The 15,516-nt window shown below is 37.1% G+C and overlaps 1 protein-coding gene across 2 annotated transcripts in view; it reads left to right on the top strand.

The window, feature by feature from the left end:
* Window positions 1–15,516, top strand: part of dpf3 (double PHD fingers 3) — a 29,967-nt gene that overhangs the window by 11,546 nt on the left and 2,905 nt on the right. The window contains exons 3-8 of one of the 2 annotated variants that reach the window (XM_057823443.1): window positions 4,770–4,877; window positions 6,763–6,896; window positions 6,989–7,084; window positions 9,603–9,675; window positions 10,012–10,053; window positions 11,129–11,269. In XM_057823443.1, the coding sequence (XP_057679426.1) occupies window positions 4,770–4,877; window positions 6,763–6,896; window positions 6,989–7,084; window positions 9,603–9,675; window positions 10,012–10,053; window positions 11,129–11,269 (594 nt within the window). The remainder of the gene's footprint in view (window positions 1–4,769; window positions 4,878–6,762; window positions 6,897–6,988; window positions 7,085–9,602; window positions 9,676–10,011; window positions 10,054–11,128; window positions 11,270–15,516) is intronic. The other variant, XM_057823444.1, reaches the window with a different exon arrangement.

The following is a 15,516-nucleotide window of genomic DNA, read 5'->3' as shown; positions in this document are numbered from 1 at the left end:
GCAGAGGGCGGCAAAACTCCATAAAACACAATTAACAAGTGGGCATTTCACTCTACTGTCATTTAAATCTGTCTGAGCGGGACATGTGCGTTAATTGCGTCAAATATTTTAACGTGATTAATTAAAAAAATTAATTACCGCCCGTTAACGCGATAATATCGACAGCCCTAGTAAAAAGACGTCAATGTTGTGGAGGTGGGGAATGCTCCACTAATTTTGCTACTGCTACAGTGCTTCAAGTCGATTCTACTCACTGAGATTTATTGAAATAAGAAAAACAGCCAGCTGAAAATAAGCTTAACAGACTTATTTTAGGCAAAAAGTTTGTATATTTAATCTCAAAAGAAAAACTTGTTTGTCAGAAATGTTCTTAATTCAAGAATATTGTTCAAAACATTATTTGAAAGATATTTTTTTTTTCTTGATTTAGGTCAAAGATGACCAACTTTTAGATGGATGGGCTCAATATGAAAAAATAGTCATATTTACTTAAAGTAAGTGGAGGAATCAGATGCATTAATCTGTTAACTAGCCTTTAACACTCAAAAAAAGATGGGGAAAATTATTTGAATAGATTTAAAAAAAAAAATCAGATTAAGACGTCATAAATTTGCAGTGTGAAAATTAGTATAGGTAAATACAGATTTATTTTGCATAAATCATTTAGCCTGTCAATTAATTAGGTTCATATTGGTGAGAAATGTAGCCCTGACCCCCATTCACCAAATATGTTTGGTCTTCTTAATGTCCCGTCCCTTACAAAAAGTGTAAATGTAGGTAAGCTGTTATATCGTCCCTCCCAATATTAAGACCAAACCTACGTCTTTGTTTTCAATGATTACTTTTTCACATGCACTTGAGTAAATTTTTGGATGTCTATTTTTACTTGAGTAATATTATTCAGAAGTAACGCTACTAGAGCTGAAACGAATACTCGAGCAACTCGAGTAACTCGAGTTTAACAACTGATCCGAGTAATTTTATTCACCTCGAGGAATCGTTTAATTTTGCCAGCTCTAAGCATCCCGTTTTGCCCGGACTACTTTTAATGCGGGACAACGTGCTGACGTCACGTGTGTAGAGGAAGAAACAATAAAAAATTAAAAAATAAAAACTTACCGCAGCCGACAGCCGCTACAAACTACGCCGACGTTGCTAAAAACTACACCCGCATGATGCTAGTTTGGTAGCAGTAGTGTCCGATGCGTCTCATAGATATCGCATGCATTTAGGACTAGATGCGAAATGACAGACTCGGCCGCGTCTGGGCAGCGTTAGTAAACAGCCGCCATCTTTAAGCAGTAGACTTCTCATCGCTAATAAATATAACGTTACTGTCACATGTTCACGTAACGTTAGCCCTTCGGAGGGCTAAGTTTCTATTGATTATGACCACTGTCGATGCGTGGCTAACGTGTTTTACATACAGGCTTTATTTAATCTGTAAAAACAAAGCGCTGTAGAGTGATGAGGGTGTAAAATTAAAACATAATAAAGCTAATTGTCAGTTTTAGCTCAGTAGTCATTGCTGAATAAATGTGCTCCAATACAGCAGGTATCATACATTTATTTTGAACACTGCAAAAACTCAAAATCCTACCAGTACTTACAGTTTAGACTTAAAACGTAACTTAATAATAGCTTGACACAAATGAAAACTAAATAGAAACACATGGGAAAAACACATAGCTTTCAAGTGATGGGTGTTATCAAGCATAATTACATTTTTAGGTAAGAAATATGTTTGTTTTTTTTACATATATATATATATATATAAGGTCCAGAAGTTTTTTGAGTGAAAGCAGTGAATTTTTTTTTCTAGTCACATCTTAGATACAATTGTTGGCTGTTTTCAACAATGTACATTGAAAATACAGACATTGATTGACTGAAAATGGTTCAATATTGGATTAAATGTCTTTTTTTCTCATGTATATGTATAATTGCTCTTTACCTAAAAAAAATGTTTTATCTGATTACTTGATTAATCGATAGAATTTTCAGTCGATTACTCGATTACTAAAATATTCGATAGCTGCAGCCCTAAACGCTACTCTTACTTGAGTAAAATTTTTGGCTACTCTACTGACCTTTGGTTCCTGAGAATATTTTGTGGGTATACTCCTAGTAGACATACCTAACAAATTCCATGTGTCTAACTGAAACCAGCTTTGGAGTCTTTAGTTTTCGAAAACCCCTGATTCCAAGTCATTTTCAAAATTTCAAAAATATAAAGATACTTGACGATTGTTACCTTCAGGTTTAGATGGCAAAATTGAAGAAAATAGTGTGTATTTACGCATAATTAAACAAAAAAAGGATATCATATTTTGTATGTTTTACTTGTAATTCTGCACCTGCGTTACACAGAGCCCGATAGAACAGGAAGGTTGATCTCGTTTTGCATCGAGCTGGACACAAATAGCCTGTCCTCCCTCCTCGGTACCGCGCCGGCCGCACCCTGCACTTTGCGGCGGACCTGACGCACATTATGTTGCATTTGAATCGTATCCCGCCTCCTGTTCTTTACCCCTTTTGCCTGTGACAACCAAAAATAAATCAACTTTGCGTGTTCCTTCCCCAACAAATCCTGACAAACAGCCTAAGTGCGATTTCCTGAAATATGGAGATCATTAGGCTGAACACTGAAATAATGTGTGTGCGGATGAGTGCGTTTGTGTGTAGGTCTCTATTGCAGTTTTGTTTCAATAATAGGGAGGGCAGTGCTTATTGAAAATTCTCACCCTATGTGCAAATGTGTGTGCATTTTTAAGATAAATGTGTTTGTATATTAAGGGTGGGTACCATAAGCGGAGTTTAAGGGGGGGCCAGCCCCCCGGTGGCCAAGACGTGTCATTGCATGTAATTGACTTTCCCATATATATATATAAAAGTTGTAAAATAAGAAAACAAACAACAAAAATGAATGAAATGAACAAAAAAAAGATAATTTTATAATGAGTAAAAATTCTTTTTCGAACAGATCATTTGACTTGCACCTTAGACGGTCATTTGCTTTGCATATTATTAAAAAATAAAAAACAGGGGTGGGCAATTTTATTTTTCAAAGGATTTTTTTTCTCTGATTGAAAATATTCTTTTTATGATTGAAGCAACTTTTTTTGGGAATTGAATGATTTAGAGGCAAATGTCCTACCCATAATATGCCCCCAAACACAAAAAGGATTGCTAAAATAAAGAAAACTTTTTTTTAATGAAAATGTATGTGTTCAAATGCAAATGTTTTGAGTGACAAATATTTTTTCGCATTCAAAAACTTTTTTTCTATGATTGAATTTTTCTTTTTTTTTTTTGATTGAAGTAATTTTTCTTTAGAAAATATATTTTTTTGTATGAAGCAACTTATTTTTTGATTGAATAATAAAGACACATATCTTTTAGCCAAAATGTGGCCCAAACACAAAACAAAATTACAAAAAAGTTGCTTCGATTAAAAAACCAAACAAACAAAATGACATCAATCAAAAAGAAATTAAGATAAAAATAGCTTTCAAATGCATTTTTTTGAATTTCAAATTTATTTTTGCATTCACACATTTTTTAAAAATTGAAAATATAGATTTTGATTGAAGCAACATTTTTTTTGCCCTGGCTGTGTGTTTGGGATCATTGTCATGCTGAAAGACCCAGCCACGTCTCATCTTCAATGCCCTTGGTGATGGAAGATTTTCACTCAAAATTTCTTGATACATGGCCCCATTCATTCTTTCCTTTACACAGATCAGTCGTCCTGGTCCCTTTGCAGAAAAACAGTCCCAAAGCATGATGTTTCCACTCCCATGCTTCACAGTGGGTATGGTGTTCTTCGGATTCAATTCGGTATTCTTTCTCCTCCAAACACGAGAACCTGTGTTTCTACAAAAAGTTCTATTTTCGTTTCATCTGACCATAACACATTCTCCCAGTCCTCTTCTGGATCATCAAAATGCTCTCTAGTGAACCGCAGACGGGCCTGGACGTGTACTTTCTTCAGCAGGGGGACACGTCTGGCAGTGCAGCATTTGAGTCCCAGGCGCCGCGTTGTGTTACTGATAGTAGCCTTTGTTACTGTGGTCCCAGCTCTCTGTAGGTCATTCACTAGGTCCGCCCGTGTGGTTCTGGGATTTTTGCTCACCGTTCTTGTTATCATTTTGACGCCACGGGGCAAGATCTTGCAGATCAAGGGAGATTATCAGTGGTCTTGTATGTCTTCCATTTTCTAATAATTGCTCCCACAGTTGATTTCTTTGCACCAAGCGTTTTACCTAATGCAGATTCAGTCTTCCCAGCCTGGTGCAGGTCTACAATTTTGTCTCTGGTGTCCTTCGACAGCTCTTTGGTCTTGGCCATAGTTGAGTTTGGAGTGTGACTGACTGAGGTTGTGGACAGGTGTCTTTTAATACCGATAACGAGTTAAAACAGGTGCCATTAATACAGGTAACGAGTGGAGCCTCGTTAGACCTTGTTAGAAGAACTTAGACCTCTTTGACAGCCAGAAATCTTGCTTGTTTGTAGGTGACCAAATACTTATTTTCCAATCTAATTTGGAAAGAAATTCTTTAAAAATCAAACAATGTGATTTTCTGTTTTTTTTTTTTTTTCCACATTCTGTCTCTCATGGTTGAGGTTTACCCATGTTGACAATTACAGGCCTCTCTAATCTTTTCAAGTTGGAGAACTTGCACAATTGGTGGTAGACTAAATACTTATTTGCCCCACTGTATTATTGATATATCACACTACTGTTGTATATGTTTGTGTGTGCGCAGGCAGAGCATCAGGACAGATGTACGCTTACCCGGCACGTTGCTGGCGAAAGAAGAGGCGACTTCACCCACCTCTGGATCCTCAGCTACGCTTGTGTGAGCTTCGACTTGGTAGGACACACACGTTGACACACATGCACACAGGTGCATAATCAACAAATTCACACTTCTTATTTTGTGTCTTATATACATATGAATGACGTGTGTAAGTGTGTTCTGGTTTTCATCATTCGTGTCAATAGGGACAAAAAACAGGGAGGGAAACCCAATAATATGATTGCACTCAGCATTTATGTATGCGACTCCAAGGCTCGCTATCTGACCATCTGGCTCTGGTTACCTAGGTCTCCAGGTTCATTTTTTCCCCCCCGAATCAATGCCCCCTCTCACTGTTGTGTAGAAACACACACACCGAGACACACACACGACCACTGCGGCACAGAAGCACCCTAACCGGGCCTCTAATCATTTGACCAGGAGGCATTAGACTGCAAGTGAGCCTTATAAAGTGTACTTGTTTTTTTGTTGTTGTTTTTTTTAATGTTTGCATACCAGGAACCTGATAAGAGGCGAAGAAAACCATAAAGGCGGGTCTTTGTTTCAGCTTTACCGCCATTGTTTTTTTCCCCTCCTCCTTCTCTTCCAGACTTAATGTAATTTTAAGAGTTACTTTGGCGACCAGAAAAATAGTAAAGGGGGAGGGAAAGAGTTGTGCAGCACAGCCCAGATATCAATGACAACACACGGCGGAGGAATGTGACTGCTCCCCTCACAGGATTTTTTTTTTTTTTTTTTTTTAGGAGTGCTTCATGTTTATTTAATACTTCCTGAGCAGTCGTGAGTGTGTCTATATTTGTGTGAGTGTTTGACGGAGAGAAGGAACGAACGTGCTCAAGGTTAACCTCCAATAAATGGGCAGAAAGCTGAATTTTACCTACATTACCACAGGGAATTGAGATTGAGGTTATTACAGTTTATGGAAACAAAGAAATGATGCAAAAAGAAATGGAAAAAAAGTATTTTTGTTGATGTAATCAAATAAAATCAAATACGAAACTACTACCGGTAATAACAAACTATAGTACAGTGGTTCCTTGAGATATGAGTGACCTACCAAGTTTCAGTTTTGACTTGTGAGCGCAATTTAACATAAAAGTGCTAAATACTGTCATGTGACTTATATGTGTTGATAAAATTAGTAAATATTAGGGCTGTCAAAATTATCGCGTTAACAGGCGGTATTTAATTTTTCTTAATTAATCACGTTAAAATATTTGACGCAATTAACGCACATGCCCCACTAAGACAGATTTAAATGACAGTACAGTGAAATGCTCACTTGTTAATTGTGTTTTATGGAGTTTTGCCGCCCTCTGCTGGCGCATGGGTGCGACTTATTTTATAGGCTTCACCACCCATGAGCATTGTGTAAGTAATTATTTACATCAACAATGGCGGGCTACTAGTTTATTTTTTGATTGAAAATTTTACAAATTTTATTAAAACGAAAACATTAAGAGGGGTTTTAATATAAAATTTATATAACTTGTACTAACATTTATCTTTTAAGAACGACAAGTCTTTCTATCCATGTGTTGCTTTAACAGAATGTTAATAATGTTAATGCCATCTTGTTGATTTATTGTTATGATAAACAAATACAGTCCTTATGTACCGTATGTTGAATGTACATATCCATCTTGTGTCTTATCTTTCCATTCCAACCATAATTTACAGAAAAATATGGCATATTTTATAGATGGTGTGAATTGCGATTAATTACAATTAATTAATTTTTAAGCTGTAATTAACTCGATTAAAAATTTTAATCGTTTGACAGCCCTAGTAAATATACTTAAAGAGGCATCAAACTGTTTATTAAGCTTAGTAGGAAGAAGGTTACAGTCAAACTAAACAGAAAAATCAAGGAATCACACATCGTGTATTTTAGACTTAATGCTAACATAAAAAAATAAAATTCTCGGGTGTTCCTCAGAGGCTGAGCTGGCCCCCAAACGCGAGGGGCCGCTGGGTGAGGCCACAGCTCTAGAGGCCCTGCTTAGGAGTGACAACCTGCTGGAGAAGAAAAGCAATGCCTGCAAGGAGGAGGAGACCTTGCTGGAAATACAGGTCTTTAATACTGTATCCATGGTTTAACTCTTCCCTCCTTTTTGAACGTTTCTGTGCATTTAAACGTTTTTCTATGCACGTCTATCGCCTAGAGAGTGCTGGAGGCGGAGGAAAACGGAGATGGCTTTCAAGATGACGAAGATTTTGAAGTGGATACACCGAAAAGGAAGAACAGAAACCGAGGCAAAGTGAGTCAAGATGCCCAAAGAATCATTAAAATACCCTGCAATTAAACTTTTCATATAAGATTTGTATTTAGTTGTTCATTTTTCAGTGTTAGAGGACAATCATTGGAAGCATTGGCCGCCAATTACCGTAATTTTCGGACTATAAGGCCCACCTGACTATAAGGTTATATAACATTATATAACATTTGTTCATAGTTAAGCCACACTGGACCATAAGCCGCAGCTGACCTCACTGTACTATGGGATATTTACACTAAAAGATATTAACTGGTAGCACTATATTTGAAAGCGGCATCATAAAACTGTCATAAAATCAAATGAACCGCTATGAAGCTTTGAATCAATTCGCTACAAAGCTTCATCGCTCGAACAAGCTTCATTTGGCCATCACTGTTCCCTTGGGGGAAACAGTCAACCTCTGCTGCCACCTGCTGTCAACACTGTTGTCGTCCAATTTGCCTCCTAACATCCAGTGCAGCGCTACAGATGCACATAACAATCAAAAATTCATGTTCTGTGCAAATTATATCTTCAGTTACTGTTCCAGTTGTTTCATTAATTGTTGGTTATGTTATTTTGGTAACACTTTTTTTGACAGTGGCGCCATAAGACTGTCATAAGACCTTCAGAATTAAGCAATGACACTGCCATGAGCATTAATGAATGCTTATGACAGATGTCATAATGTCGTTAATGCCCGTGATAGTGTCATGTCATAATAATGATGGTCTTATGACGCCGCTGTTAAAGAAAGTGTTACCTATTTACCCAAGTAAATCAACAAATAAGCCACAATGGACTATAAGCCGCAGGATTCAAAATGAGGGAAAAAAGTAGCGGCTTATAGTTCGAAAATGACGGTAGGTAGGCAGCCATTGACGGTGCTAGATGTCCAATTCATTTTGACTGGAAGGGGCGAATGAATTAGCGTCGTCAATGGGACTGATAGTTGAGCATCCACAGCCAGTCCTTCTAGTTATAATTATATAAATATATTATGAAAAATGAGTAACACTTATGGCAGATGTCATTGTCATTCGGCAAATTTTGTCACTAACTCCATTTATGTGCAGTCCAATCTTTTCCATCCATTCAAAAGTGACATATTTTGCCAGATGACATTTAATGACATCTGTAATCAACATACATTAATGCTCATGAGAGTCTCTTATTACAATCTTATGATACCACTGTTAAATAAAGTGTGACCAAACAATGATCAATAATTGAAAAAAAAACATCGTAATTGCTAATACAGTGATCCCTAATTTTTCACGGTTAATTGGGACCAGAACCCGCCGCGATAAGTGTATATTTTATTAAGTACATATATTTAATAAATGTTTGTTTTTTGTTTTTTTACTCCAAATGTAATAATTATGCTAAGTTTTAAAAATGTTACTGTCCCACCGAATTATTTTTAACCAAGAATTCAGTAGTAGAAAAATTTTTTGGCTTTATTAAATGCTTCATTGAGTGAGTCAACTCAAATCCGCTCGGCGCTGCTCACTTACACACAGTGATTTGCCACAGCAACTGTTTAACAAGTTAAACGATGATTGACGCATGCAGAGCTTTTGAAGATTGTGACTCTTGCAAGATCAAACACATTCATTCATCAATTATTGTTTACTTAATAAGTAACTTCAGTGCACTGCGTGCCAACCTGACGAACAAAGAGCAGGGAGAGGGAGGGAGCGAGCGAGAGTGAGACTACACGATCGACTCGGGACAGCTCATCTGTATTTTTTTTTTTTTTTTTAATTGAAAAAAAAACATCCGCGATGGACTGAGAGCGTGAAGTTTGAAGCGCAAAGTATTTGTTGATAACCAAAAATTATCACTTACCCTATAAAGATATAAAGATCTTAAAGGTAGTTTGTCACATTTCTACTCGCGACTGCCACCTAAAGCGTAACTGCAGTTTGTGTTAAGCTCGAGCGTTTGGCCCATCAAATCAGCACCAGAAATGTGAAACAACAAATTTGATTTATTACCGTTAGTTGCAATTTTTAAGTGGGTTAGAAAAGTGTTTTTGCCCAGCGGAGACTAGGCGAAGGCTCGGTGAAACAGTGCTGCTGCTGCGTGGACGTGTACTCCACGAAGTACTCACATACTAGCAACTTTGTCTTTTTTGAGGGTGGGGGAGCTCAGGTGTTGGGTCACCGACGGACACAGGACAGAGCAACAAACAGAGAGGGAGGGGTGAGCGCTGCCGCTCCAAGCCTTGGATTTCTCGCTGCATTTTTGGGACATAAAAAATAGCTAATATTGAATACGGTATGACGGAAAATTTTAGTAGCTTTGAAACCGTGACATTTTCATATCACGGTAAACCTTGAAACCGGTAACCAGCACATGCCTACTGTCCACTGTAGTGACCACTCCCCCTGAATAGTTTAAATCTAGCACATTTCGTACACGTAATTGTGTTGTTGTCTTCACTTTATAATATTACAATTCAATGCAATCGTCACTCAGAATTTTTTTTTTTTTTTTTTTTGCATTTTCTTTACAGAACAGAAGCTCTAGTCGCAAGAAGACTGAAGCGGTCAGCGCAGATGACCAAGACAAACCTTACGTTTGTGACAGTAAGACACCAACCTCCCCTAAAAAAAAAATCTTTTTTTACCTCTGTGTGTCGTGTCCTCTCTGGATCATGGATTCAGTCTGTATGTGATTTTAAAAAAAAAAAGGCATTTAAATTCCCTTCAAGTCACTTCCTGTCACCTGGCATGAAGAAAGACTGAGCTGTTCATACAGCCTCCCTCATAAGCATGCAACTCTCCTCAAGGAAGGATTGCAAGATGCCGACTGATGAATGAACCTCTTTCGGGAAAAGCAAAATGAATGAATCTTGTCCGTCTTTTCTTTTTTTTTTTTCTTTTCTTTTTTTTTTTTTTGCTTGTATGTCTCCTCTGTTCCAGATAGACACAAACAAAAGCATAACTCAAAAAAGGCTGAAGCAGGTATCTCTCCTCCGGTATTCTTCCTGTGTGCTGTCACTAATGGCTTTTAATACATAAAAAGCATGTCATTAACGCTTTTCAATGATTTCTGATGAAAAGGATGGCTAACTGAATGGCTTTGACGCGCGCATGTCTTTCACAGATGTAGCCATTGTGGAAATAGTTACAATAATATTTAGACAAATTGCCATTTACAGTGGCTATAAAAGGGTTACAGGCCCCGATTCAAATGCCAGGTTTTTAAAATGTCAGATAAGACGAAGAAAAGTTTTCCGCTGACTTCCATTTATCATGATTTATCTCAGTGGTGTAACACTTGTGCAACCACATTATCTTTGTCTTAAAATTATGTCATTTTGAAATACTTTTTTGGTCTCATTAGTCATTAACATGAAAATCTAGCATTTGTTTAGGGTGTGTGGCCTTTTTTATATCCACTGTAATTCTGCAGTCTGACTATAAAAATGGCTGCAGAACTGATGGAAACTTCTACCATGGCTTCAGCGCCCATTTAACATGATTAGATTAGACTTTTTTACCCCTTAACAAATTGCCAGTTAGCAACCGTTGCTTTTTTTAAAAAATATTTTTCAAACAATATTAATACATTTGTACTGTAGTGGGGCTTTATTTGTTTTCAATAAAGTTTTTACAAGAGATTATTTACACTGTGGGAATGGGAATGAATGTTTTTGCCAAATATAACTATACCTTTAATTATTTGTAATTTATTTATAATTGTGTAATTTTTGCCACTTTATTTGTATAGTATTTTTACCCTATGTCTTCATCATGTAATAACGCAAATTTTCACAAAATATATCAGTTAAATAGTTTTTGTCGGGTAAAATTTAAGAACCTGTTCTTCTAATACAACTAGCAATATTTTTTTCACCTTCTTAGTATGACCCTCTGTAGTTTCAAAATATGAAATGTAACTTTTATTTTTATTTTTTTTACCTCATTAACGGAGAGATTAGCTACCATGACAAATAATCGTAGAAATTGATGCTTAAGGTACAGTATTTATGAAGGAGCAATAATATAACAGTCTTTGGCTGTTGTTGGTTTACAGTCTGCGGAAAACGCTACAAGAACCGTCCTGGCCTGAGTTATCACTACACGCACACTCACCTGGCTGAGGAGGAAGGATGCGACGAGGAGAAGGAGAGCGAGCCAGCCCTGTCCCCCCCGCGACATCCTGACAACCACAAACGTATGATGCATTTAAATCTACCGGTACACAATCTGAAAGACATTCACGATGATGTCACATGTAAATTGTACTGCAGAAGACAGTATAGCATAGTAGTACAGTAGCGTAGTCTGTATTAATATTTTAAATATGCACCTGATTTATCCCGCCTACCCACAAAAAATGTAACATTTGTGGGTATTTTATCTAGAAGTCGGCCGAAGAGGGATTTGATTTGATGCCAATAGCAATATAAAACAAACAAAAAAAATCAGCTGATTACCAATATCCAAAGCCGATTATGTAACCCGATATTTGAAGCCGATATGAGATTATGAAAGGGTTTTTTTTTTCCTTAATTTACAATGATTACCCGAGACTTAAAGCATTACTTTGGTCTAGTGCTATCAAACCAATGAACACAGCGCTTCTTTTTATGATTATTTATACTCAACATGAAAAATACATTATTTTAAAATAATTAAACCCACCAGGATGTCATGACGAGATGTGAATAAGTGAGAGTGAGTGTTTAAGAGGATACTCGCCATGCTAATGCTAATGTGAATGCTATGCTAATGCTATGAGTTACATTTAGAGCAGGGGTGTCCAAACTTTTTGCAAAGGGGGCCAGATTTGGTGTGGTAAAAATGTGGAGGGCCGACCTTGGCTGACATCCTTTACGTAGAACAATATATTTAAGGAAATGTTAGCAGGCCATTCTGTGTGTCACATTTGCTTTATTTATTTATTTTTTTGTGCTGAAACGATGAATCGATTAACTCCAGTATTCGATTAAAGAAAAAGGATTTGAATTAAATTTTGCTGCTTCGAGTATTCGTTTAATTAAAGTGATACACTGCCCTCTAGTCTGCCTCATTTCACATGGCTGAATCCAGCTGCTCCATGTTAAAACCAACATAAGCCAAGTTTATGTTTGAGCAATTTTTTTTTTAATGCATTCGTAATTTAGTGTATTGGTATATTTAGCTTTTTTTTTTTTTTTTTTTTTTGTGGGAATATGTGTCCGAACCATTTGTCAAGAGCATTGTAAAAAAAAAAAAAAAAAAAAAAAAAAAAAAAAGTTAGTATTTTATATTATTTAAGCTAGCAGACATTTGCTATGTAGGTTAGCCATTGTTCTCTTGACAATCCTTATTTATTTTTTATACCGTTTGAGGCTCAGCTCAGGTATTTTAATTTTTCATGTTCCTTATCCGATTACTCGATTATTCGAACTAACTAGTTCATCGATTAATCGACTACTAAAATAATCAATAGCTGCAGCCCTAATTTTTCAAATGAATAATTTCAACAATCTCGCAACTAGCCTTTGTGGCGTTGTCTTTCGACTCTCGGGCTCTTGCGAAATACTGCTGTTATATGTAATGTAATAATGTAATAATGCTGCTGTAAAATTAAACTAGCTTCAAGTTGCTTCAATGTCTCACTTCTTCCCTGTAATCTTTTCGTACATGTCAGCTTGTCTTGTTTGGTAATATCGCCTAACATTGAACTATTTAAAAACAGTGCACTGTCTCTTTGCAAATGAGGCAGACACCACTGTTGCGTATTTTAGTGAAGAAATAGTCCAATTTCCACATATCCCTGAAGCGTCGGCCTTCGCAGTCAACAGTTTTTGTTGATTGTCGCCATTTTAGAAAATTGGGAGTAAAGGGTCACACGGGGTAATGTTGCCTAGAGTGCTGCTGCCTTTTAGTGGGTAAATGAGGAGCAGCATTTAGTGTGTAAGCTACTTCATATGCTGGTAGCAGTACTGCTGACCAATATATTAAGTCTATGCGGGCCAGATGTTAATGATTGTTATGACAGAGGCTGGGGGCCGGATGAAATTTGACCGAGGGCCGCATTTGGCCCCCGGGCTAGACTTTGGACATGTCTGATTTAGAGTGTAAGGATCATCCAGTAAACACCTTAAAATGCTAAAGCAACATTGCATGATAGAAAGAAAAATCTTACAAAATTTACAAAACAGGTAAGCTTGAAGCTTACTGTAGCAGTTTATCTTCAAACGAGAAGGGCTTGACTGCAGCCGGAGCCACGCTACAACCCACGCCTAATACAAACTACGCCCCTCAAATCATACCTGCTGTTGGTATGGTGGTACGAAGAATTTTTTTTTACTGTACTATGTGAAGTTCGAACGTTTTTTGGGACAATAGGCCCTAGCCCAATTCTTTACCCTAAACTTAACTAGACAGAGGGGTATTGCGGATATTTTGATATCAAGATTGCGACCTTTGCTATGTTTGGAAGTCATTTAATATTGTGAATCAACCGCTAAAGTTGTTAAAATTCCTCCCGTTATTGCATAATTTTTTGCCTTCTGTCTACTTTTGAAATGTGAAAGTTTTAAAACTGTTTCATCATTCAAAGATGGATTTGAGTCAAGAGTTTGCTGATAATGAGTATTTTAGTTAAGAAAAAAAAAGTTACTCACCTTAGGTCCGCTACGACAGAGCCTTCCTGAGAAGTCTCCCGCTTTAAGATAGCGGCTGTTTACTAATGCCGCCGAGTCTGTCATTTCGCATCTAGTTCTATATATATGTGATATCTATGAGACGCATCAGACGCTACCACTATAGCATCATGTGGGCGTATTTTGTAGCAACGTAGCATCATGTGGGTGTAGTTTACAGCAACATTGGCGTAGTTTGTAGCGGCTGTCGGCTGCAGTGAGGTATTATTGCTTCAAGGTGCTGCAGGGTCCTTCCGGGGTCCTACCGTCAGTCAGCAGCGGCCACAGTTGCCCACACAGATGCCTGATCAAAATCCTCTTTTATTGGATTATTGTCTTTGTTAATCGGCCAATGTTGGAAAAAAATTCATCGATCAGCCCGATATATTGGTCGACATCTAGTTTCTGTCACCATTTTAGTTCCAATCAGTGGCAACCACTACTGACTTCTCTGTCACCCAAAAGTACAGTATTTTTCAAATTCTAAGTTGCACCGGCGTATACGTCACCCCAGTGAAATATTGAAAACATATAAATCAAACAACAACATGTTAAATAGGTGTGCAATATGTATGGCCAGTATTAGGGTTGTTCCGATCATGTTTTTTTGCTCCCGATCCGAACCCGATCGTTTTAGTTTGAGTATCTGCCGATCCCGATATTTCTCGAGCCGATTGCTTTTTTTTGCTCCCAATTCAATTCCAATCATTCCCCATAATTTTCCCCGATCATATACATTTTGGCAATGCATTAAGAAAAAAATGAATAAAATTCGGACGAATATATACATTCAACATACAGTACATTAGTACTGTATTTGTTTATTATGACAATAAATGCTCAAGATGGCATTTACATTATTAACATTCTTCCTCTGTGAGGGATCCATGGATAGAAAGACTTGTAATTCATAAAGGATAAATGTGACTTTGTATATTGTGACTAAATATTGCCATCTAGTGTATTTGTTGAGCTTTCAGTAAATGAGACTGTAGCCATGATGGGAAGTGCAACCATTACTGTGCGTAGTGGCACCAATTGATATATCTTCTCTGCGTTGGGAAATAACAAAGGGTGTTAAGGAAAAGATCAACTACTACCTCTCTTCACCACATTGCTTCCCACGGTGTTTCTAATGGTTGAGAGGGATTTTAAGGCTTTAGCCAACTAAAGAAAGGCTCTAAAGACTGCCAAAATTCACTGTACTCATTTTACGCTTCCTTTTAACTCTATATATAGGTAAAACGGCGCCATTATAGATTGAACGCGTCAATGCGTGAGTGGGTCCTGCAGCGCATGCGTGATTTGCGTTAAATATTTTAACGTGATTAATTTTTAAAAAATTAATTACCCCCATTACCGCGATAAATTTGATAGCCCTACTTTAAACTAAAACTAAAGACTCTGGATGAGTGTAAGAAATTTTGTCTGTGACGTTAAATACAAATAGAAAACAATTTCATAAAACAAAAAAAACAAAACAAAAAAAAATATATATATATGTTAAAAAAAGGCATGTCCGATATTTTTTTTTGCCGATTCCGATACTTTGAAAATCGATCGGGACATCTTTAGCCAGTAATATTGGTTATTCAGCTATATGTCTCACGCAACACATTGCTGTTGCTAATGCTTACTCAGTGTTTATGTCAGTTGCTGTGAAATAACATTTAACGACTTGGAAAAATCATATTCTAATCAGTGTTGCCAACTCCCCACTAAAGAAAGTAGCTATTGGCTGTCCTAAAAGTCGCTAGATGACATCATCACCAAAGTTGCATAATTGGCA

The sequence above is a fragment of the Corythoichthys intestinalis genome, chromosome 19 (assembly GCF_030265065.1).
Source record: "Corythoichthys intestinalis isolate RoL2023-P3 chromosome 19, ASM3026506v1, whole genome shotgun sequence".
Classification (NCBI taxonomy): Eukaryota; Metazoa; Chordata; class Actinopteri; order Syngnathiformes; family Syngnathidae; genus Corythoichthys; species Corythoichthys intestinalis.
The sequence above is the reverse complement of the archived record's forward strand: the minus strand, read 5'-3'. Positions and strand labels throughout refer to the sequence as shown.